Below are 25157 nucleotides of genomic sequence, written 5' to 3'. Positions count from 1 at the left end.
CTTCGTCTAACGATAAAAGATCTGACGCTCAATGGAGAGACTCCTGTCACACCATCAACCGCCACTCCCAACCAGGAATCTAGTTTCAGTTCCTACACAGGAATTAGGGGCCACTCTGAGATTCTGGCTAAAGATGACAAGGAGCGCACAGGGATAAAGGACTTAGTGTTGCCTGACAGAGGAGTGGAGCGGTCGCCAGGGAACAGGCGGAGGCTGGTGGAGGAGGTGAGGAGCGGAGACCGCAGCCCCGTCCCCAGCCCTGTGGATTTCTCTGAGAGAGCACCGTCCAGCGCCTCCTCCACGACCACGGTGGAAAACTACGACATGGACCACATCAACCGCATGGCCAGCCTGACGGTGTCCAACCAGGTGAGCCGAGACTCCAGCAGGTGCAGCTCCCCTCGACTTGAGCCTCCTGACAGGGTCCACACCGAGCAGACGCTGCCTCCAGCGTCAAGTCTGGCCAGGGAGCACAAACTGGAGGGACTGGTCCACAACATGGAGAGGCTTTTTAGCCGTTTTGCAGAAGTGCAGCAGTGCCTGACGGAAATCAGAGATTACACACAGAATGGCAGGAAGACGTCGTGCATGTACCCCAGTGCCACTGAGCCCCCGTACGTCAACATCACGTGTCAGGTACAGTTTCACTCACAACATTTGTTTACTGGAGAACTGTTCCACTGAACAATCTTGTAAACTAAAAAGGTCTTATGTAGACAAACAGTAATACAAAAAATGTAGGGTTTGTGCACATTTATTAAAATTGGACCAAAGACAACAACCAAATTATTATATCAGTTTTTTTATCTCTATCCTGTCTACCTGCAGAGGCAGCTGTCAGAGAATGTTTTCATCGACGAGCGACGGCCCGTTCTCCTATGCGAGGGGAAGCTCTGTCTCCGTGTCCTGCAGGACCTTTTCAACCTCACTATAGTGGAGATGTTGTACGGTAGGTGCTGTTCTGTTCTCTACTCAGTGGAGGGGATTTTTTCTTAGCACAGTTGGAATAGCAGTGTTCCCTTCTGAGCTTCCCTGGAAGTTGTCAGATTAATTATTTGATAATTCCACAAACTTTCCGTTTTTCTTCATCATAGATAATTTGGGTTTTTTATATATAATAAATCAAACTGAATGAAGTCATTTTCATTTCCCTGCAGTGTCCTGTTTTGGTAGCGTGTCACCTATTATTGGAAGAGATTAAAAGACTAGATCAGATTAGCTGGTTTAAAACAAAAGCAGCTTATGGCCAGTTGATGTGTGTTGTGTTTTGCTGCTGCTGGCTAAAAAAAGACTTCTTGTTTGTACAATCAACAGAAATTGTCACCTAAAACAACGTGGACTTAATGAAATGATTTTCAGAATAGTTAAGCCTTGAAACCACTTTGAAAACCACTGATGTGCAGGGTCTAATTATGTCATATCCATTTTGCAGGACCATTGTGGATTGTGCTCGTAGCAGACGCAGATGGTTTCGTGCCTCTGACATTCAGGTCTAAGGAAGAGCTCACCGTGAGAAACGGCAAAAGGAAAACCCACCTGCGAACTCCGGGGAGTCCAGAGAACCCACGCCAGTGCAGTTCCAGCCCTGGCGAAAACTCCAGCACGAACGCAGAAGTCTGAATATATATAGTCTTTCTGGACTGATTTTTTATTTTTGTCTACAAACGCTTGACCCATTGTTAAGTTATGAGCCATGTTTTTTTTTAATAAACTCCAGTAATGTCTTTAAAGCCTAAGACTGGGATGGCACATTCAGAATTCAGGGCTGAGGTTGTGTGTGATTTTATTTGTCACACGTGACATAAAAGTTTAAATTATGCTTTAAAAATAATTTTACTCAAAAATATTTGTTGTGTAAAGATTGTGAAACAGTATATAAGGATACACTTAGCAAACCAATATGGATTCTGTCAAAAAGTTTGACTGAACATGGCCACTAGGTGTAGCGAAATGCAAAATTGTCCCAACGACACCCGCTCTAAAGTACTGTGATACTGTATTGTACAACAGAAAAACACCACAGATTTCCCCACAAGACCTTTATTTTTTTAACTCTGTAATGTTATGTATCATAAATAAATAGCAGTGTTGCAGCTATAAACACAGCAAACAATGATCCACATTCATTTATATAAATTAGTTCATCTTATGTATACATGTATCCAAGAAAACCATCCAGTACAAGTGAAAATTAAACAAAGAATGTTTATCGTAAAATATATATATATATATATTTTTTTTTACCAGTGTAATATACACTAATTAACAAACTTCCAGCAACGTTACTGGAACACGTGGCATTTAATTTAAGATTCCCTCCGATCAGGTGCTGAGTCACACATTATTTAAATCTTCCATCGTTCTGGAGCCGATGCTTTGTTTACTGTAGGAGAAAAGAATGTGTGTATTGGTACTGTAATAATCACCAATATAATTAAGCTAGATATTGAACCAGATATTTTTCTAGAAAAAACACTGAAACAAATGGGCTTCTACTCACCGCAGCTCCTCCAGGCAGAGTTTATTCCTAAGTCTGACGTCTTCACTGATGGGATAGAGGACCAGGATCATTAGTCCTGTTATAATGAAGGCCACTGGAGCTGCCCCAATCAGAAGCTTCAGGGTGTAAACTACAGCAGTGGGCTGCTTACAAGCACCGGTGTCATATCCTGCAAACCTAAACACAGAAACACACAGAGAGACTATTTTTACACATGAACAGTTACAGGAAATCAACATCCAGCCTGACGGAGCAAACACGACACCGTCCTTCTGGTAAATTATTCACCACGTCTGAACTTAATGCATTTTTTTGGATGCATCGTGGAGTGGACGAATGTCCGACACTGATGTTAACTCACTCCAGACAGAGAGTGGACATTCCCTGGGAGATGCCTGTAGCAAACTTGGTGAAAAAGGCATATAATGAGTAGAAGATGGCTTCATGGCCTTTGGAGTACGGGTTGGCCAGTCTGAAGTCGTCCACCACATCTGGGAGCATAGACCTGGGTCACACACAGACACACACACACCAAAAAGACTGATTAAAATATATATATTTGTTTTTCTGGTCCAGATTTGATCCACTTGACTCTTAGACATTTGTATTTTAAGTTATTGCCTCCGGGTGGCAGTGGATGATGCCAGGCCTACACCAGCGCTCGGTTAAAAACTAGCCGGCTAAAAGTACAGAGCTAATAATATGATTAGATAATAAGCAGTGGGTAATACCAGAAGGTTCAGGCCACAGACTGGATAAACAATCAGCCCCTCCAAGATAAACATGTCCCGTGGTCGAAGCCCAGTAATTAGGGGGTTTCCAGACGGTTGTAAAAGATGAGTCAAGGATTGAGAGCAGACTTCTTTTTTTTTACCTCTGTGAATAAATTCACTCTGTTATCGTACAAATCATTTACACTTTGCGTACATATGCGGCATCTATATATTTCTCATCCTCATTTTACATTATGTCCATGGCGTAACCTGGGGCTCATTGGACATTAGGTCATCTCTAATGGCCAGTGCATTGACAGAATAACAAGTCCATAAATCACATGTAAAGACACACTCAGACTGGAGACACAGCAAACATGGAAGATTAATTGGATTTGGAGTTCTCAAAAACCCGGCATGGACTGATGACATCATGTACTTTATCGTAAAGATACAGGGAGTTTCCTGTAGACGTCCAGGGTGTCCTCCACAAGCTGGTTGGGCTCTGACTTACATTTAACTACCAGTAATAAATATAGCACTGACTTTGCTGAGTGTGCAGAAATCACATGAACTGTAATAGGAATATTGAAGCTCTCGGAGAAACGAGACAATAAGTCTGGTTTAGCGCAAATTGTTTTGTCTGTGGCCAAAGAAATTGCTGCAGTCTGGAAAATAGAAAATAGCTATTTCGAGTAAAGTTGTTACATTATTTAAAAAGTAAAACCTGTTACTTAAACTATATTTATAAGACATAATTTAAAAATTCAAATTTACCACAAAACAAAACAGATGTTGAGTTCCTTTGAATTTTCAAGTTTTTTTTGATTGAATTTTCTTTTGAAATTTTCAATTTGTATGTACTGTTGTCTATCCAATTCTTAAATGTGATCTTCAGTCTTTAGTCAAAGTGTTTAGTCTTACCATGGCAGCAGGAGTGATGCAGCCACACTCAGTCCAGAGGAGACAGCAACAACGTAGCCCACCACCACATTAGGGACAAAGACCAGCAACAAGGCGAAGGGCATGATCCACTGTGCACAGACAGACAGAAACACTCATGTTTTCTGGGGTTGTTTATAGTTTTTAACACAAGATGGCACCAAAGACCATGATAACGCCCAGCACTTACAGAGACGCCACAAAAAGTTGCTGTCTTCTTCCCAAACCTCTGCAGGAACCATTGCCACAGTGGAATGCTTATTACTGCAGAAACCTGGACGAACAAGAAAAAGACTGTGTGATCCACATGAAATACAAAGTTAAAAAAAGAAAAAAAAGAACATGAAGACATGTACTGCAGACGCAGTGAAGTACTGTCTGGGTTTATGTTGAAGAACTCACCAGAATGGTCAGCACAATATTCTGGAAGTGGTCCCTTAAGTCGGCAGCATAGTTGCAGAAGAGGACGAAGTTGCCCTGCAGCAGCTGCAAAGATCAGAGATCAAAACATTCAGATGCACGCTCCTGCCCCTGCTCCTGCTCCTGCTGACTCAGCTCTCTGTGCTGAGGGCCTGATGGAGTGACTGGAAGAGCTGCTGATGTGTGTTCTGCAGTGATTTATTCCATGTTAACGTAATGGCAACCGACACCTCCTCTGACAAGAGAGGGGCTTATACTGTACAGAAACAGTCATCTGTCCATCATGTGACAGACAAACACACTGAAGACTGAAGTCAGCCAGGAAGTGCACATCTGCATTGATTAAATCAACATTGAACGGCAGCATTTCCCCTCTATTGCCAGGATTCAAGGCTGACACCATTTACTGTAAAGTTGTCCGTCATGTCTGAGAAGCGCTAACTCAACACATCAGCATTTACCTGAATGGCAACGGAGATGAAGAGGAACGACCCTGTTAGAGTTAGGTAGGGCCCGTGTCTCATCACCAGGAGGAAGCCCTGATAGAAGGGGATCTGCTTCTCCGTCCGGGGGCCGTATGGATCTGAAACGGTTTACACGTGGCGTGAGAGTGTGGACGGCATATCAGGTAACATGCAGTAAAAGAGAGGGGCGATGGAGAGGCTCCCTGGCAATCCTGGAACTGCCTCTGCATTGCAGTGGATGCTGAGTATCCCACAGAGAGCTGTCATTTATGGTGTAGTAAGAATCAGAGAGTGAGTTCCAACAGCAGAGATGCATTTATGTGCATTGTTCAAACAAACAAGAATCCTAATAAAACATACTGCAAGCGTTATAATATAAATATAAATATTGTATTATATTGTATTGTATTATCCCATTAATCGTTGATCATTTTAAATATGTCAAAATACACAATACATGTAAAGTGAGTCTGTTAAAGATTTATCTTTTAGAGTTTAAAATAAAAAAAAAATTATAAAATTATTATTAACACTGCTATATACCGTATAAAGTATGTTCAGTTTATATGGCTGATTATGTATTTAAGCCTCACCTTCTCTCTCTCGGACTCCAATGAACATTACTACTGTGCAGATGACGAAGACTCCTCCAATGACACCGGCAGCGATCATGTATACCTCTTTCTGACAAAAAAAAAAACAAACAAAAAGAAAACAGACAGGCAGTCAATAGAACCGTCACAGCAGAGATCTGTAAAGGTCTTTCCCTAAGTATTTTCCCTGTAATGCTCATTAACAAACGCATAGACAGGTGATGTGAAAACACGTCCAGTGTCAGTATTTATTTAAACACTTCAGTACAGTCGATTTAGTCCTATTTCAAGACTCATCCATGAATGGCTAATTATTTGGCCTGGTGTAGTTTCTCCCTCCACAGCAGTTTAAACTCGCACATCAGAAACACTGCGCAAACACAAGTATAAACAGGAAGAAACCTCAGGCAGAGCTTGGTCCCAAAATATAGCCTTAATGTCGTATTTGACAGGAACAGCTCTGCCTTAAACAACCTCTGTTTGTTTGCTAGTTTTCCGTGTGGCCCGGCCCAGCAGCTCATTATTATTTATGCACATCAAACACTCCCTGTTTCTGAGGGCAGACGCAGACGGTGTGCCAACCTCACCAGTGACCACTGCGGAATTTAGCGGCAGGCTGCAGAGGACTTAGCTTGGTGAGCGGGTTGTCGTGATAGGGTTCACCCAAAACTCAAATAGCTGCGGCACAACCAAAATCCACTGGTAGGCAATCTTGACTCTGGGCTTGTTTCATCCTGATAGAAATTCACATAAACTCCCACTGACAGTTATCTGTATTTGTAGCTGGACAAACTGAAGTTTCTGGCTGTTCAACTGTAGCTCCATTTAAAGGATATTGTCAACAACAGTGTGACATGTTCAAATGTTCTGGGTGAAATAGAAATAGACCTAATGACTTACAGACTGTATAGACCCCTCAATGTAATGATTTGAGGGTGGACACCCCCGCTTTGTGCTCTTGCCAAGTCAGGATGTTGGGTTCAGATATCAAACACGGGCTAAAACCTGGAGCCTTTTTGGATGTCAAAAGCAGTATCCGCTAAGGGAAATGTTCAGTTTTAGAACAATCCTTCTTTTCAGTCAGATATTTTACCAAAGTTCAACTCCTTTATGGATACACACACAGAGGATAATTGAAAAGAGAACGCTGATGACCGTAAAGACTCGGTGGCCTACTTAAAGCACACCTGGTCCGACTTGGCACCGTGACACTCACAGCGTGTGACAGGTATTCCTGGGAGTGCACCAGCCTTTGGACCAGCTCAGCCCCGCTGCTGTTGCCAAGGTGACCTGCGGACGTGTTGTGAGTTGGACAGTGCTTCAGAGTGTGAGCGCTGGCCACAATCTGGCCCTGGATGGCGGCTCCCACCAGTGTTCCCAGCATCTCCATGGTCATTCCTGTAATCAAGTGATTAATGATCCGGGCTTCAGTTAATTAACTCACACTTCAGCTTTAAACCAACAATCAATTGTCATCAAATGTGTCATATCAAAGTGTCCTCACGATAGGCGGTGGCCGAGTCCCGTTCTTTCTGGTCTGTACTCAGGAACATGGTGAGAGCGGAATAAGGCACGTGGAAACACTAGAGTAGATTAGAAGAAATTGAAAAAAAAAACAAAACATTAGATTTATTCAAGTTAACTATTTTTTATACGCAAATAATAATACCATTACTAATCAAAATGATAATGATTTGAATGTGATTAATAATAGAAAAATAATTTAAAAAATATATTATTAAAAAAAAACAATATTAACTTTTGCCTTTTGTCCAAACACCAAATTTCCAATTCGACATCAGCTATTTTTAGGGCACACGTCATTGGGCAAACCCAGGCTTGCGTTATCGGGTTTTCATTACCGGAGTAAAAACTGATAACAAGTCTTCCAGATATTACACAATTATTCTAATATCAGGCATCCCTTCTTACAAACTAGAAAAAAGTTTCATATATCTAATATAAATATCTAAGTAAATAAATTTCAGAACAATTAAACAGTACTTGGGGCAATAAACTATTTTGATTTTTTTTTAAAGAACAACTAGTTAAAGGTTAGCTGGTCAATAATCACGTCTTTACAACACAACTGTGTTACAGTCACAGTCTAAGCCATGCAGGAACACCCCAGATATCTTTAGATGTCTTTTATCTACATGGGACAGCTAGAAGTATATGACACACTGTACATATACTGTATATATATATATATCAAAAGCAGTCCTTTAAGTTTCCAGTTGCCGGTGAACCTCAGATCTGTTTTCTCCTTCCTCACCACCTTTTCCAGAGAATAGGAGAGGAAACCCAAGTTCTGCTTCACTTTGTAATTTACACAAGGGCTCAGTCAGCACTGTGGCCAAACAAGCAAGCTTAGCCATGATGAAAATAAACGCATCCGTGAAATGGGATTTTTTTTTTCTTTCAGCCACTGCTTCTACTCAGCATGTCATTTCTGAGGTCTCTGGCTGACGCAAACATAAATAAAAGCGTGCATTTCTATCATCGTCTGTGGAGTGCAGGTGAGAACTGATTAATCTGATGGAAAGTCATTATAGCCTGATTGCATAAACCGACACTCTATCGCGCCCTCACCTCTGTTTACAGACTCTCACCCTCTGAGTGATAGCAGCTGGATTTCCCAGCAGGTTTGGCACAAACACATACCCAAAGACAATGATGGAGGCTAAAAGTGGTAACCAGTATTTACCCAGCTAGTGGTTCCTGGCAGGGGCAGCTATATACTTATCAAGTAGTTAGAATGACATGCCATTGCAGCCGGCCACAGTGTGGCTGCAGCGGTCTACACGCTCTGTAGCATGTTATACGGGTTACTCCAGAGCTGAGAGATGAATGGTCTGGGCCAAAACAACAAAAGGCAACCTAAATAAGTACACTTCCCTTTTGTGGTCAAAGCCCTGAGCTCTAATCTGCTGCCATGCTCACAAATCAAGGTGTAAATCCCACCAGGAGCTGTCTGAGGCTAGCACAGAATCATCACCAAACACAATTACCGTCACGTTAACATTATCTCATCCCATATGGGTTCTGTTTTATCTCTTTGTTTTGCAGCATCCTCTGTTTACTATGGGCTGCTTTAACTGCAGCTTTTATCTCTCGTTAGGACTGGAGCCTTTTGATGCACACATTTAGATTTCTCTAATTCTAACCTGCAGTCGTAGTAGTAGTAGAGTCTGGTGACACATGCTTGTTACCACCTTTTCACTTACTGTGATGAGGGTTTGGTAGAGGCAGTAAAAGCCCAGGTACCAGATGAACCGGCCACTGGCGAAAGGAGGAACAAACCAGAGGTAGAAGTAGGAGACCACCAGGAAAGGAGTGCAACCCACCATCCTAAAGAACACAGAGATATAGCAGGTTAAATGAGTGAAAAGGTCACTCCTTTACGGTCACACACTTCAATAGAGGGGATTTTTAGCCTCAACTGGGCTTAAAAAAACATCCTAAGTGTCAAGACTGCCACACCTGGATTTGAACCCAGATTGCCTCAAAAGTGTCCTGCATCACAGGCAGAGACAGAGAGAGCTAAAGCACCACAATAAACCAATGTTGAACTTTTAGTCTTTGGTGAAACTACACCATGTCCTTCGCAAAAAAATTGACAAATTATTCAACATGTCAAATCTGCCTCATCTGGATTTGAACCCGACTCTTCTGCATTGCCACTGAGCTAAAGCATACTGAAACTTTAGGATTTCAAACTTTTAGTGGATAAAAAGTGGCGAAGCTGCACTCTGATCTAAACTAATATCCATTTTTGTGCATGTGAGAAAGGGAATAAAAGCTTTTTTTCCCCTTTTTTTTATATCTTTAAAATTTTAAGACTACTTAAAAAACATCTGCAGCAGCCAGCAGTTAGGACACTACATTATAGATCACAGTGATTGCATTATGTAATTCTTCAAAGCGGCGTTAAAATCAGGCCATATTTCTGACAGATTATAGTGGGACTTAGTTGACAGCTCAACTATTATGTCGCTCTAAGTACGACAGGAATCTGCTTCGGAAGGGACACGCAAGCGGGAGAGACTACCACAATAACACACACACCGTATATCACCAAAACACAGAATTTACAAAAATACACAATCACACAAATCATGGGGCAATTGTGCTGCGTTGTGTTTTTCTCAGGACCTGGGCCATGTTTAATTCATAAGTAAACAGCTGGTATATGTCATTATGGTTTAAGCAAACAGCTGCATGAATTATACAAGTGGCACAATATGCACGAGCAACAGCCTCACACATGTGCAAAACAACAGTTAATCATTCAACCTCCTCGACTGTTTGTCGTCTGTTCAGAGCCTTTGATGAACAGCACCTCTACAGGTTTATCTGAAGACACTAAAGGAATGAAGATGACTGTGGTTAAAACCTTTAATCTGCTTCTCACTGTGAATCACAAAGTGAGACAGTTAAGTGAAAGAGGCCGCTCGGTGGTCATTTCTAGTCTGGTAAAGTCGATACACAAAGACTTTCCCTTTTCATTTGTTCCAACAACGGCAGCCAACAATGCTGGTGCTGCAGTATTGACGGCTCGGTCATTGAAACAATGAAAGGCCTCAGGGTTCGGGTGAATGGGACAATTAGAATGTTCCTGCAAGATCTGTGTTTAGTTGAAGGCAAAAGACTCTCTGGCACGTAAAAAAAAAAATACTTGAATGTTCTGTCCATCAGGTACGCATGCATGCACACTCACACCTGCCTGAAAATGTCTATGCTGACATTTAGAAATGTCACCAGGTTTGGGATTCTCACACAAATAATATGATCATGATGAATACAGTTTTATTCATGGATGCATGGCATACCTGATGCCTGAACTTTAAAGAGTGTCAGTCACGTTGGTAGGGTGGCTAGTGTTCCCAAAACATGATTAAGCTGTCAAAAATGAATGAAATAAACCCAGAAGAGCTTTCTCATCGCAGGTAATAAATAATATATATATATATATATATATATATATAATCAATTGTCTGTGTCATTAAAGCTGACAAATGTGTGATTTTAATAAAAGGAATCTCAAATTTCTTGAAAACGCAACAGCAGAAATGTCTCTAAATGATCATTCCATAGCAATAGTAAGTATAACAAACAACAACATCAGGTGCTTTCTAAAGAACTGAAGCCAGAGATAGAAATCACTTCATCTGTCTGTAGATGTAACACTTCCTGTTGGATGGGCAGAGGGGGATTTCAGAGGGGGAAAAATAGAGTTACTTCACTCCCATCATGAACACTTCCTAACAGGCATTTAAAAAAATTCCATAGCACGACCACCCTGACACTTCAGCCTCCCCACACAGTGCTGTCAGCTTATGTGCAATTCATGGTTTATAATACAGAAGGCATTAAGCTGCGTAATTACTTCAGATGTCACGGTACTGTGTTGATAATACGTCCACCGCTGAGACACGCACGCATGTCGACAATCATCTCTGAAACTTGATTAATGGAACTGCAGTGACGATGGTTTCATAGTTACGACCCAGTACAGTACATTGCTATCAAAGCCCAACATATACTGGAATCCTTTGTTCAGTCACAGTAGTAGAAAACTGGATGAAGCCCAAAACAGTCGAGGACATCGAGTGACATGATGAAATGTCATCTGGCAACGCTGCATTAAGAAACTATGCTGAAGTACTTCCTCTTCTGCTGAGTGGTTATCCGACATCAAAGGCCCGAAAGATGGCCCACACCCCCTAAAATATGCTGTATGTGCGACTCCAGTTATGGGAGATTTGAGAAGTGAGTCATTAAAGCACAGCGGCTGTTTATGCAAAACAATGCTCAGGTTCTCACTAAGACAAGTTCCGGGTATACAATCACTTTAAAAAATAAACTATAAAAAGGGAATTTATTAGGGTTTTTTTGGGGTGTTGTTTATTCACGTCTCTCGTAAACTGGACACATTAACTTACAGTCGCAGTGAGCTTACCAAGGCATTAGTCTGCCAATCTTGGTCCATGTGCTCTTGGTGATGAAGAAACCAACTACAGGGTCGGTGAATGCGCCCCACGCTTTGCCAATGAACAGCAACATGGAGGCCTGGACAGCAGTAATCTGCAGAGGAGAACATGGTTAGACTGAAGCTAGGAATTCTTCTACACCTTCTCTGATGTTCTTGTCCCAGAGCATAATACCTGAGCGACATCTAGCAGGTAGATTTGCAGGAAGAAGGCAGTGGCACTGGCAGCCACCTCCTTAGGAGCGCCGCCGATGGCGAAACACAACTTGCTACATAACGTCAACTTCTGGCTCAAGTCCGTCTGTGGAGAAAATAGAAAATTGTACTTTTTATTTTAAATGCACTTTCTACAAAAACAAATGAACTGCTTCACCAAAAACATTGTTTCTGGTTCAGCCGGTTAGAATAAATTATTCAGTATTTTCAAAATATTTATCAATTTTTTCCAGTGATATATTTGCTTATTATTACAGTGAGTATCTGCATGTGTGTGTGTCTGTGTGTGTGTGTGTCTATGAATGAGAGGATCTGAGGGAGACCCCTGGCTGTTTGCATTGTGGTCTATCTGTGCAGACAGTGAGGCACACACAGGAGCCAAAGAGAAACCCACCAAGTCATTCACATCTCTGTCTCCCCTCAGCTCTGCTAAAACCATCATATACGTGACTCTGTGTGTGTGTGTGTGCGCGCCCGCGTGTGTGTCTCTGTGCAACAGCTTTCATCTTCACACATGAATAAGACAAGACACCACAGTCTGGGGAGCACAACGTTTACGACCGTCTCCAACTCTGAGTGCACACATCAACCCTCGCCTATTACTTCTGTGTGCAACCTTTGGTGTCACACACACACACACACACACACACACACACACACACCGAGTACTTCAAATAGACATAACATTTCCTAGCCCCTTTCTGTGACCTTATCACAAATACTACCTAACCCAAATTCAAAACGAAACCTCAAAACACTCAGTCAGTAAAGACCTGCAAACCGTCTCTGCGAGGACAAAGTGTCTTCCCAGAACAGCAGTATTTCCCCAAACCACTGTCCCCACTAGTTTAGCTACACCGGGAACAAACACACAGACAGTGTTACTCTGCATCCATCGGCCCACGCTTGGCCCACAGCTGCTCGCATCAGAGCTTTATGAAAGAAGGAAATCACCAAAGTAACCACAGCCACGACCGGCACACTGTTATTATCCACCTCACGTTTTCTCTTCCTCCTTTTTCTGCTCCATCAAAACATTGAGGGGTTCGGGAACGACAATTACCAGGAGGGAGGTGTGTAATTATTCAATCGCAAGACAAGCGGGTCAGAGGTAAGTAAAGGCTGTGCAGCGGTTCCAACTTCAAAACTCTCTTTTCTTCCACTCTCACTGCAATTATTCCTAATTGGAGAGAGAGAGAAAAATCAAAGTCCGCGGCGTCTGGAGAATGCTGCTTAACTGATGTGCAAAAACCTCCAGCATCGCGCTCTCTCCCTGTTCAAATCTAAACCCTTATTCTTTCCCTCCAAACTTCTGCTCACAAGCTTTCATTACATTACTGAGTTCTTATCTTCAAAAAGGATAAACAGGATATCCCATCTACAGCTGTCTGGATGCACAGGCAACCTCATGGTTACAAAAGTAGAGCTTAACAGTCAAGGGCTCGTCTCCAGAGTTCGTACGGACAACAAGCAAAGAGGGCAAAGACAGATAAGACTAATCTGAGGACTGATTGTTACAGCCAGCCATGCCAGAGGCAACACAGAAGGACCAGCAGTCAAACAGGCTCGAGTCTCAGGGTTTTTATTACAAAAGAATGCAAATAGAAATAACCAACAAAAAACACAACCATTTAGAAGCTACACCACCTATAGGTGAAAGAGGGGCATAACACTGAGAGTGATCAGGGGGAAACAACAACAACGATTTCAACAGCACCCTGAGCAATTCAGATTATGAATGAAGACGATTCTACTACAGTGAACGGAGGAAGGGTCTCCAAGCCTAAGACACCAGCTGAAATATATTCTATTATATAAATATAATAATACGTACAGTACAAGGCTGAAGGCATATATAAACAGAATATTTGCGTGTGTATTTATATATATACATATATATAATTCAGCACAAGCTTGTATGTGTTAATGTGTGAAATAATTTTAATGCCATATGTCACAGATTAAAGGTGGACAAGGTCAGTAATAGTACTGACCTTGTGCAGTAGTACAAGGTCAATAGTACTACTCTGCCTTATTGTCAACATAGGAACAGTTCCAAAGGAATTCATTAAAAACTAATATGGAGCCCAGGCGTTTCTTTAATCCCCTCAGAACTCACATTTTGTCAGAGTGACACACATTGGAAGTATTTGGTGATGGACTGAGAGACTCTTCACGTGGAATCAGCCGTGAGAGCATTACTGAACAGATCTATCAGACTGTCTGTCTCATCCAGTGTGTCCCTCTTAGACATCCCTTTATGTAAGACATTATCCTTTCACGTTCATCCTGTTCTGCGTGTCGATACGAGGAAGTGTCAACAGATTGAAAACAACTCACAAAACTACACCTATCATCCAACCGTGAAATTTTGAATTCAAAACTGTTTTTTTTTTCAGTTTTCATTTAACTCAAACAAATGCACTAATATAATATAAAGAAACGTATTTGCATTATTAACAAAGCACATTTAAGATAACAATGTTATCAAGATTATTCCCTTTTTATTTCTCAAATAAAGATGAGCAAAAGAAAAAATGATTTTTTTTTCTGTTTTACTAAACCATTCCAGGTTCCAGGTAGTTAAAAAAATACCATTAATGAACTATATGTGTTCATTTAAAATGTTCAATCTGATTCTTTATTTTATTTATATTATGATGTTTGGCAGGGACAAGACACACTGGTAGAACTGGTTGGATCATGTGGATCCGTGTTGTCTAAAAAGCACCCTGAGTCATTATAGCAAAAGAGAAAAATGAATGACTAACTGCTTTGGAATTGCACTGACGCACCGCTGTCACTGGTGGTATCAACCATCCTCAAAGCTGCAGTTGAAGGTTTGGTTTCCCTGTCTGTCATTTGCTCTAAAAGCTCCATGTGTCACATGCTGAAAGAGCCAGCATTGAAATGGTAGAGATATCAGGGTTTAATCAACTCAGCCTATCACTGTTTGCAAAATCTCAGTACACTATTCCTTTAGACTGTTTTGTTTCCTGTCAGTGGTGATTACAACAGTCTAGTCGTCCCTATGTTTTAGCGATCTGACAGATGGGTCAGTCAAGAAAAAGTAATCATCATACAGGTCATCCCATCATTGAGGTGACGGGAAAACAATCAACTTCCACACACACAATCTGACAGATTACCGCTCCCCACAAAACAATTCATCTGATGAATCAAACTCAGATAAGCTGCTAAAGCCATCAAACTTTCTATCTTTTTCACCTTTCTCTATTCAGTCACTCACAGCCACAGGCTGGAAACACAACACATCAGATTGTCTTACAGCTACGTGAGAAGACAATGCTATTACACACCGTACAAACGATAACGACCCACGGTACGGTACAAATGCAGGGGCTTCACCAGGTGAGCTTACCTGCTGAGGAGGTTTGGAGAACAGTGGATCAGTGGGTTTGTTGCTCTTCCCCACCGACACCTGAACACCCCTTTCACCCTTGGTCATGGCCGAGAGACTGTGTGTGAGGCGACAGCCGTACTTCTGAGGCTGCGTGTGGGAGACGGCGTTGAAGTGAGTGTGGCTGTGACTCCTTGTGTGAGCAACTGGCTGCCACTGAGAGGTGTAGCTCATGGGCTGAAACTGGATGTGGCTCTGACTCCGGGTGTGAGTGTGCGGGGTGTGTGTGACAGGTCCGCAGGCTGGGAGCTCCTCCTGCTCCTCTGTAAAAACTCTGCCGCTTTCTGCTGCCATTCACATGCTGTTGTGCTCTGGAATAAGGTCACGAGGGAGAGAGCAAAGTCAAACAAACACACACAAAACATTACACACAATTGTCTCTGTATGGCTGCAGGGGCTTTCAAAGACATAATGCATTCCCTAGCCCGTAGCCAAACAATAAGCATCTCAGCTAAAAATCTCCTAACCTCACCTTTAACGAAAGATAATTGAACTGCTAACCACTGAACTCACATTAAAATGCATGAATGTACTCACGTCCACCATTTACTCTATCTCATTTGGATTACAGCTAAAATCAGGTTGCCATTTTTGTAGATGCAGAGGAAAAAACCCATTTGACTAGAATGTCACTATTTTAAGATGATGTAGTTTTACTGCTACATAAATGACCAATAACAGGAAGTCAAAATGCTCTACAGCAATTCTAGAAACATATTTATGTCTATCAGCTTAACAAAAGTACAAAACTATTTTGTAATTAAATTACACCTAACATTGTATTTATTTGTATATTGTAAGTCAGTGGTTCTCGAACATCTCCCCATAAAGGATACATGAAACATCATATTGTTTTGTGGCAAATATTGCATATACCAAAGGTAATTCCACTAACAGTTTATGTGAGTACTGCAAAATAGTTGTAGGGCCTCAAACACCACACGGTGGTCAGGGTAGGCCCACCAAATACGCACATCTGAGACGTTGGAATGCTTGTTTTTTTGTTTTTCATTTTCTTTTATTTAAGCACTTTCCTTGTTGTGGAATAGCACATCATGTGACCTTATCCTGAACTCCATAATGTTCAGAGCCACATTCTGGAGTCATCAGCCTGGTTTGCGGTTGCATTAAGCCCCAGGCACAAAAAGCCCCAATGGTGCTTTTTAAGTTTAGAATAAGTTTAAAATGTAAGAAGCTGCTGTGACTACATAAACCTGGCATTAAAAAAAGGTCAAACCAAAAAAGCTAACCTAGCCCCCTGGAGTAGGTAACTTAGTCTTAAATGTGTGGTAAATAAATAAATAATTCATAGCTTGGAAATCAAATCTAAACCTCCGTTGATGTCATCGGTGACAAACTGCAGATGTAAACAAAAACAACCGCAACAAATGCGCAATAGTGTTGAAGACGCACGCGCGCGTACACAGAGGCTACTAAAAGTCATCCAGGTTACCTTCATCTGCAGTGTGCGACGCGCCTGCACAGCTGCTTATTTATAGCAGTGAAATAACAAACAGCGGCGCGTGAGATGTCCCGTACTGGAGTGTGTGCCGCTGCTGGTCTACACCGCTCTGGTACTGCTGCTGCTCCTGTACAGCATGTCCTCATGCATGCACCGAGAGAATTAGGATGCAAATACAGTATAAATGAGTGAAAATACCAAATATCATCTTACCCCGTGTTGGAGAAAAGCAACTGTCCTGCTGGCAGTCAGTCTATAAGTCAGTCTCCCTGTGTGATCTGAGATGATGTGATGTGGATCCAGTCAGTCAGACAAGGAGAGAGAGAGAGAGAGAGAGAGAGAGAGACTGCAGAACATGGGGAGAGATGATGAGATGATGCTCCTCTCTGTTCTCCTGTTTCTGTCTGCAGTAACGGAGCTGCGCCCTGCAGCGGCGGCACCAGAGGGAACCAAAATGACACACAAGGATTGCACGCGTTCGTGTGTGCACGCGTGCGTGCGTGCGTGCGCCTGTGAGTAAAATCAAAGCGACCCATTTTAAGTACAATCTGAGTGTTCAAGTACAGACGAGAAAGAAAGTACTTAAAACAATAAATAGATTTAAAAAAGATAAATCAGTAGTTTGAAACAATGAAAACAAAGATTACATAAAGTGACAGGGCATTTCCAAGTCAGACTTTTAAACTCCTGTATGTTGACTTACTCTCCTCGGATATCTCAGCCCATTCTACTTTGATCAATGTCTTATAATGGATATAAACATAGACCTTTCGATTACTTTACAGATTTTATATGGGATGTGAATAAATGGCTTTATTCACACACCTATATAAATGAGGTGTTGCTCATTTCTTCATATTTCTTTTTGAATCTTTTTATACCATTCTACCTTCAGGATTCCCAGCTGTGGTCCAGTCCCCTCATTCTCCCAGTAGAAATTACTTTTTCTGTAACTCGAGTTCTGGTTTTGTCCTATTTGACAAAATGACATGGTTTAAGTAAAGCTTTCATTTTCATTTTCTCCAGGGTGTCCTTAGCATACTTTTACTCTGGTTTGCAGTACTGTTCAGTTAAGTACAGTTCATAAGAAAGATCATGTATACCTAATAGGATAGAATTAAATATATGTATCAAATAGACAAATGACAAAACAGAAATTCCCCTGCATAGAGGAACTCAAAGCAGCACCAGTGGTATGCAGATCCCATCGTGAGAACCATCGGTTTTGCAACAGGTTAGCTTTAAGATGTGGTCAAAATACAAATTGCTCTCTATAAAAAACACAAAGGAAATACTTTCAGACAGAATGTATTTGTCTAAGGGCTGCTAATAATTTGTAAGGTGACATGAGGTGATAGCAGCAGAAGTCGATTGTTTGTTTGTGTCACCTTACCACACCGTGATATTTTACACCCTGCTGAATTAGACAATATAAGTAAAATGTGTGAGAGTACTTACAGCGTACAGGGATAGAATGTCGTGGATGCAGCAAGTCAGGTTACCTCACAGGAGCTGCACAGTACACCAACCAACCCTGTGGCTATGTCTGTGCAGTGGAAAACCCAACCTGTACAACAAAATACTCCGTGCATGTTTGAGGATTCATTTCACTGAGCTGCCATCTAACATTTACTGCATAGTACTTCCAGGTGTAGCCCTTCTTCAGAGCATGACAACAAAACATGTCAGGAAGAGAGTGGCAGCTGAATCCAGACATCTGCTGAAATGTGAAGCACGCATGTCAAAGCTAAAAGAACCAAAACAAAAATGTCGGGCATATGACTTGCATTAAAATGTGTACGTTTCTGATAAAGCGTGAAGAGGAATGTGCAAAATGAACGCACGACTGCTGCACGGGATGAAGGGTCATTGTGAAAGGGAGAGTAATTCCCTACATACTTAGCCTTATTAAATATGTAGCACAGAGGAAATGTGCTGTCTTCTTCTCTTTAACCAGAGCCCTCTGGCTGTCCACCAAGTAATGTCCACATCCTGTACGTCCAGGTATTATGTCAAGTACGGCCTCATGCAAAGGTAATTCTTCAGAGGGCTTGTTTTTTTTTCTCTGCTGCCATATTTCATCCCTCTGACCTTGACTATCCTGAGGCAAGTCATTTCAAATACACACCCTCACCTGGTCTACACACTCACACTCACACACCACCCTCCTTCCAGCCACTTTAAATATTGAAGATGGATAATGGTGTTCGGCTACTTACCAGGGTCGTGCAGGAAGCCTGGACGAGCGAGAACACACTCATTATGCTCTTACAGATGACAAGAACATGGCCTCAGATAGATCTTCTAGAAAGGTCCAAAGTTAAGAAAAAGTAAATTAACATTTTAGGGTATTTACAAAAAAATGTAATTAATAACAAAATGGGCAAAAAAAAAGAAAGAACTTCACATTGTTTTACATTAACATCCAACACCTTGCACAAAACTTCAATGAGGATTTTTTTAATTGTTTTCCAATAAATGCTTTCTTAAATAAGTGCATTCAAACAGAACAATGCATTGAACATTCCAAACGTAATCTCCAAAAAAAACAATTCAGAGTGAACATAAAAACTGAAGGCCAACATAAACAACAGGCTGCCTTGTCATTAAAGTATCGTAAAACTTTCATCACAATACCAGGTGCTTGTTTTTATTGTGATTAGTGCAGAGAGTGACAATCACAGTTTGGGAAGACTTTAGAGTTGCCTGAATGTGCTGGTAGTGTGTGACGGTAGAGGGCATCGATCCATGTAGTAGACCAACTCATGGAAATATATATACAGTACCATATAAACAGTATATAGTTGACCAGGTGCAGGGTCACAGAGCATTGCATTGATTTTTTTTGTTGCATTTGGAGTGGTTCTGTTGGAAAACACTTTACAAGAAAAAAAAAAGAACAAAAACATATTTGAATAAAGAGTAGCACCTCAGATGAAACTCTATACTGCAGACAATAATCACCATTAAATATTCCAGCGCAGTCTTCACAGGCAGCATAAAGTGCAAGATAAATCAATGGTCTGGGCCACAGGGTGGCTATCTGGGGGTAGTTAAGATGTGTGGAATATTATGTTAAAAGGACAATTTGGTCAGGAGTGTCCAAACAGAGCCTCTGTGTTTAGTGGTCTCTGGACAATGACAGCATTGGCCAAGTCAGCCTCCTCCAAGCTCAATTCTTTGTTGTCCAGCTCCCGGGAAGGAAGTGACGTCATCAAGACGAACGGCGGACAGCTTCTCTGGCAGCGTGTTACAAAATCTTGAACATCTGTTATTCTAAATACAAATTTAAAAAAAATTCATTGGACATAGTTTACCTTCTAAGCATTGCTTTTACATTGATAGTAGTAATGCATTCTATCTAAAATACTCTGTAGAGCACTCCAGTAGTATCATCATTTATTATTTACGACAACCCAGTACACACAAGCCATCATGTGGTGGCCCCTCACAGTGAGGCTATCTAAAGATCGGAGAGGTTCATTCTTTAGCTGCTAACCCTGTTATATAAATTCTGCAACGGAGTTACACAATCTCTTTATCTCCGGGGATTTTATAGATCCACTCTGTTGCAACATCTCAGATTATGTTTTCTGCAGTGTGCAGAGTGACAGGGGATATAACATGCTGCGCTTTCAGACCCTGCATTACGTATTCTTTTTATTAAAACTCATCACATTTTAATTCAGCCATTCATTTGAGTTGAGTTTATTCTAACACTTCTTATCTACTTAAGAGCTGTGTTTATTTATATATTTTAATAAAAATAAAAAATTTGGTGGTGTGGTTCTGGACTTGACATACGCAGACTCACCGATGTGATAGGTTAAACCTCTGAACCAATCTCCTGCCGTCAGCCAACCAGATTTGCAGGGACGTGACAGGAAGGGTGTGGTCTAGTGTTACCATGGGGATGGGAAGAGATTCTCCATCTTCATGCACAGACGGTGACCTGGCCACTACTCTGGGGGCAACACTGGTGACAGACAACAGGAACAGGATCATTTATCAGATAAGGAGCAGCTAAAAGCACAGTGAAGGATATTGTACTGTACTGTACATGTGCAGTGAATTGTTGCTCTTATATTGATAGCCAACTTTGTCTGGCCAAAAAATAAAAGTCAAAGTTTTCCTGCACACAGATGAATTACAATTCTTCACAGTGATGCACTGAGAGATAAAGCCATTCAGTTTATCAGGGCGCTGCTGTTTTCAGATTATTTTTATTGCAACCTGGGTTAAGGAGGACATCTAGCGGTACAAAGCAGTAAGTACGGCAACATCACGATTATTATTATAAAACAATCTCATCATACCATCTTTTATTTTATTGACAAGATAATTTCTTCTCACCTGCCAAGTCTGTATCCTCGGCCACTGAAAGGATGAAAAGCCTTTTTCTTAGGAACATAATTTTCCTCTGTCAGATCCTCCACATTGATCTCCAGTTCTTCTTCTTCAGCTCGGCTTTCCCATTCAGATGGAAGCTCTCTAAGTCATTAAAAAAAAGGTTAAATCAGATCAATCAATATGAAACTTGAGCTTAAATAAGTGGAACAATATACAGAAACAAAGCATATTTTCACACTGCATAAAACTAACCCTCTCTTGATCGCATCAAGGAATTCTTGGTTCTCTGGGATAGTGTAGCTGCGGAACTCCCCATCATTTACAGTAAAACCATCTTTCCACAGCCTCACCACCATTTCCACCTGGAAAATGTGACATAAAAAGAGCACTGATGATGCCTAAAGCAGGTCAGAACAATTTGTACATTGCACATGGTACAGGTTTTCCAGACACACCTGTTAACTTTGTGTTAAGAATAACTACAAATTACATTGACTTTATTTTTAGGGTAATTAACATTAACGGGCAAATAAGACACCTCTCTGATGTTACTGCATGAATTTAAAGGGAATATGCATTTGACCTTTGACGTTGCTGAGGCATCATAACAGATCTTCTCCACCTCCTCAAGGAGGTCTTCTACTGAAAAACTTCGACTCATTGGAGGTTCATCTTCATTTTCCTCACGGGCAACCCTTAAAATGGGGACATGGATGTTATGAATTTATAATAACATAAGAAACAAACATAAAGGGACAGGGACTGTTTATTAATGCCTGGATATGGATGGCTGCTTCAGAAGAGATACTCTGTCTTAGACTCGAAACCAAGGTGAAAAAAAGTATTTCATTTGTTAATTTGATTTCTTTATGTATCTTGTTAACATGCCATAAGAATGCATATGAAACTACATGCACATATTTTGTTGGACATACCAATTTTCATCTTTCTCATCAACCACTGTGTCAGTCTCTTTCATGACGTCCCGTGTTTTTCATCTAGGAAATGAAATACATAACAAACGTGCTATGAAGAATATTCATAAAATGTGATAAATGTAGGGTTCTCCGTGCAAGGCACATTTAAATATCCTCTTTTTATATTTATTAATTTAATTTGATAGAATAAATCTTAATGCTAATAACGTGACTGTTAACTGTTAAAATGAACGTGCGGGTCGACCGATTATTATGTAAGTGGGCGTCAGATAACCACAGACGTGCATGGAGCCAATAACACAGGTTATAACTGTCAACTACAACGTGGATTTACCACGTTTATATAAACCACAATCACATCACATAAGCTGGTTAACATGCGCGTATTGATGTTAATGTCAAACAGCGATTTACCAATTCGTGTGTCGTTGGTTAAACCCCCTTGAACATCTGCGGCCGTAACTTTGGTTTAGCAACAGCAGCAGCTTCTGCTGAGCAATGTGTGACGCATTACTGCCGTAAATGTACTCCTGCTGTCGTACATACACCACGCTGCTGCTTCAGCAGATAATGACCGTATATATCTATCGTTGTTGAATGTGTAAATGGGTCTCCTCCTGCAAATTAGTTATTAGTTATTTACTAATATTGCCATGTTTATATTTAGTGGACAATAAATGTTTAGTGTTTTTATATGCATTACAGCAAAAAGTTGCAATGCAGAAGCAATATCACCAAAAGTTGATTTTATAAACTTGTCATGCAGCCCTACACACAACTGAGTAAACTCGAAAACGTTATAATTTCAAAAGTTAAAGGACTCAACATACGTATAATGTGGATAATGTCTTTGTCATGTTCATGTTATTGTTGCTACTGTATACTGTGTAGTGAGACTTAGCTACATCTAGTGGTGAATGTTAATACTGTCCCTGGGATTTTTGTTATCGTTCCCTTACAAGAATGTTGGACATGTACATTTTAGATTAATTTAAACATTAACCTATTTATTTTGGTTGATAAAACTTGTTTTCCCTGCATGGCACTCATTACACAACAGTTTAGTCCTTAAGTAATATCAATACTGAAAACATTTAGTTATATTTTCTGGGTGGAAGTAAACCAAAGAGCACATAGAACAACTTAAAGACAAACAACTTGACAAAACTTTTTCCACTATATGCAATCTTAATTGACAAAACAAGCATCAATTATTAGCACCGACGGTTAGTTAGATGATAAAACAGTTGCCATAGACGTACGGTGTATGCAAATTAAGCTAATTTCATAACCAGCACAACACTTACAGTGTTCTTTGAAGGTGTCACTAAGAACTACTCTACCCATATATATATACATAAATCGGGCTTGGAGTTAGTCCAGTCAGCACATCTGATCACCTCGCAGGCTCACATATTAATGACAGAGGGACGGAGAGAAAAAGAGAGAGAGTGCGAGAGAGAGACATAGAAAGCGAGAGAGCGAACGAGAGAGAGAGAGAAAGAGAAATGGCGCCTCGATGCTGCGTTCACTGAGCCTGTGTTTAGAGCCGGTCAGGAAGATTCAGTGAGAGCAGACATAAGGAAAATGGTGAACACAAGGAAGAGTTCGCGGAGGGAGATCAGCCCCTTTATTTCCTCAAGGACCCGGTCATCCTCGAGACTGGAGCGGAGCTGTGATGAGCCCGTAAGCCGGTTTCTTTTCTCTGCCGGTCTAGTAAACCGCCGTTGCTATTCGGTTAGGCTAGTTGCTGTAGCCGTGGCCTCAAGGTGTTCTGTATAAATGCACTGTTATTGGACAATTACGAGCATCTTTGAACTTGACACCCAGTCAGGCACTCTGGCACACAAGTGAAGAATTAAACAGAGCCGATCCTGAATCTATCACGAGCAAGGGACAATTTCTACAGCTGTCAAATTGTGAGCTAGCGCTGTTAACTCTTGGCTAGCTCGAACTTGAGTTCCCTTTGTGTTTGACTGTGGTACCCGGCTGACTTGTTTCACACTTGTCTCCCTAAGTTGGCCGTGCATTTAAAACGCAACTGTAAATCAGACACGAAACTCTGCACCATACATCATGCCGTTATCATGTGGTTTGTCTTTGTAATAATTCTCTTACATGTTAGTAGATAAAGCCACATTACAGCTAGCGGCTGTGTGGTGTAGCCAGCTAGTTAGCTTCAGTGGGGGAAGGGAGTTCCAGGTTCACAACAGTTGGCTGGCTCGTGTCCCATATTTAGCAAGTCTGAACTTGGTGAACTTTCTGCTGTAAAGATCCCGGTATCACACGACGCCTGTTTTTTACAAAAAATGCAGCAAATCCATCTTCAACCCCATTAAATTGCACGTCCTTCTTGATCACAAACGGACAAAGTAGTGGTTTCAGTGTTTACACCGCTCGTCTGACCTACAAACGGTCTGACAGCCTTTGTCTCAAAATGTAAACATTGACTATATGCAGGGCGAGTAGACGCGTTGTTTACGATCCGTGCAGCTCTTAACGAGGACAAACAGCACCATTCACCGAGTGGACCACGTTGTTGGAACATTAACACATTGTTAAGTTTGTTCTGGCAAGTTGCTTAGGATTTGTGCTCGGTTTAAGTGTGGTTTAAGAAATATGAGACATTACTGGCTAAGCTCCAGCACTGCTTAAATGTTCTCATATGAATTGAAGGAAAAGTACAAGATGTGATCTGCTTGAATTATTCCCCTCATGTCCCCTTGTTTTTAGTTTAAAATAATGCATATTTGCATTATCCTAAAGGCAAAGTAAATGCTCAGTAAAGATAGCATTGATAGTAAAAATCACAACCAATGCCAAATATATAGATGTATATATAAGTAATATTTGGAACAACAGTTCACTGCAAAACCTTAACACTGCACAATGACAATAAAGACCATAAAATAAATGAATAAAATAATAAAGTGAATAAAATGTACAATGCATAAACTTTCCATCAGCCTTTGTCATAGTACTCTTAAAAATGGATAAACCTCTTGTTCAGAGTTGGAATGTTTCAGTGTACATAGCATTTGATGAAGACACTCCACGATCTAAAGTGCTAGTGTTGTTTTTCATCAGTGTATTCTTCAGTCTTGCAGCTATCAGTGTAGTTATGATTGTTCAACCTCCGTACGTGG

At 41.0% G+C, this 25157-nt stretch overlaps 4 protein-coding genes across 11 annotated transcripts in view; 2 read left to right on the top strand and 2 right to left on the bottom strand.

Annotated features, from left to right (window-relative positions):
* The window catches only part of wdcp (WD repeat and coiled coil containing), a 5051-nt gene extending 2867 nt beyond the window's left edge, over window positions 1-2184 (top strand). Inside the window, exons 3-5 of the mRNA XM_025056624.1 lie at window positions 1-636; window positions 829-949; window positions 1433-2184. The exon at window positions 1-636 is cut by the window's left edge and continues 42 nt beyond it. Of these exons, the coding sequence (XP_024912392.1) occupies window positions 1-636; window positions 829-949; window positions 1433-1620 (945 nt within the window). The 3' untranslated portion in view covers window positions 1621-2184. The remainder of the gene's footprint in view (window positions 637-828; window positions 950-1432) is intronic.
* mfsd2b (MFSD2 lysolipid transporter B, sphingolipid) lies at window positions 2030-19019 on the bottom strand. Of its 6 annotated transcripts, XM_025056618.1 has the most exons (17): window positions 18182-19019; window positions 17613-17695; window positions 16937-17233; window positions 15223-15572; window positions 11800-11925; window positions 11595-11719; window positions 8860-8983; window positions 7137-7215; window positions 6849-7030; window positions 5633-5723; window positions 5037-5158; window positions 4558-4641; window positions 4346-4429; window positions 4138-4247; window positions 2862-3005; window positions 2501-2677; window positions 2030-2383 (listed from the first exon to the last, which is right to left on the bottom strand). In XM_025056618.1, exons 4-17 carry the CDS (start codon window positions 15553-15555, stop codon window positions 2335-2337), a joined length of 1830 nt encoding a protein of 609 aa, XP_024912386.1. In that variant the 5' UTR covers window positions 15556-15572; window positions 16937-17233; window positions 17613-17695; window positions 18182-19019; the 3' UTR covers window positions 2030-2334. The 6 variants fall into 6 exon arrangements, with proteins under 6 accessions (XP_024912386.1, XP_008311429.1, XP_024912385.1 ...); XM_008313207.3 differs by having other exon boundaries at window positions 17613-19019; XM_025056617.1 differs by having other exon boundaries at window positions 16937-17695.
* A 148-nt stretch (window positions 19020-19167) lies between these two features.
* ubxn2a (UBX domain protein 2A) lies at window positions 19168-23441 on the bottom strand. 3 transcript variants are annotated; one of them, XM_008313213.3, is made up of 7 exons: window positions 23319-23441; window positions 22009-22071; window positions 21657-21768; window positions 21326-21435; window positions 21077-21214; window positions 20538-20699; window positions 19168-19999 (listed from the first exon to the last, which is right to left on the bottom strand). In XM_008313213.3, the coding sequence occupies exons 2-7, from the start codon at window positions 22050-22052 to the stop codon at window positions 19816-19818; spliced, it is 750 nt and encodes a 249-aa protein (XP_008311435.1). In that variant the 5' UTR covers window positions 22053-22071; window positions 23319-23441; the 3' UTR covers window positions 19168-19815. The 3 variants fall into 3 exon arrangements, with proteins under 3 accessions (XP_008311435.1, XP_008311434.1, XP_024912389.1); XM_008313212.3 differs by lacking the exon at window positions 23319-23441 and adding an exon at window positions 22426-22578; XM_025056621.1 differs by lacking the exon at window positions 22009-22071 and having other exon boundaries at window positions 23319-23439.
* A 20-nt stretch (window positions 23442-23461) lies between these two features.
* The window catches only part of atad2b (ATPase family AAA domain containing 2B), a 56874-nt gene continuing 55178 nt past the window's right edge, over window positions 23462-25157 (top strand). Inside the window, exon 1 of the mRNA XM_017033619.2 lies at window positions 23462-23697. Coding sequence (XP_016889108.1) covers window positions 23599-23697 — 99 coding nt within the window. The 5' untranslated portion in view covers window positions 23462-23598. The remainder of the gene's footprint in view (window positions 23698-25157) is intronic.

Source organism: Cynoglossus semilaevis, chromosome 7 (genome assembly GCF_000523025.1).
Source record: "Cynoglossus semilaevis isolate Cse_v1.0 chromosome 7, Cse_v1.0, whole genome shotgun sequence".
Lineage (NCBI taxonomy): Eukaryota > Metazoa > Chordata > Actinopteri > Pleuronectiformes > Cynoglossidae > Cynoglossus > Cynoglossus semilaevis.
The sequence above is the reverse complement of the archived record's forward strand: the minus strand, read 5'-3'. Positions and strand labels throughout refer to the sequence as shown.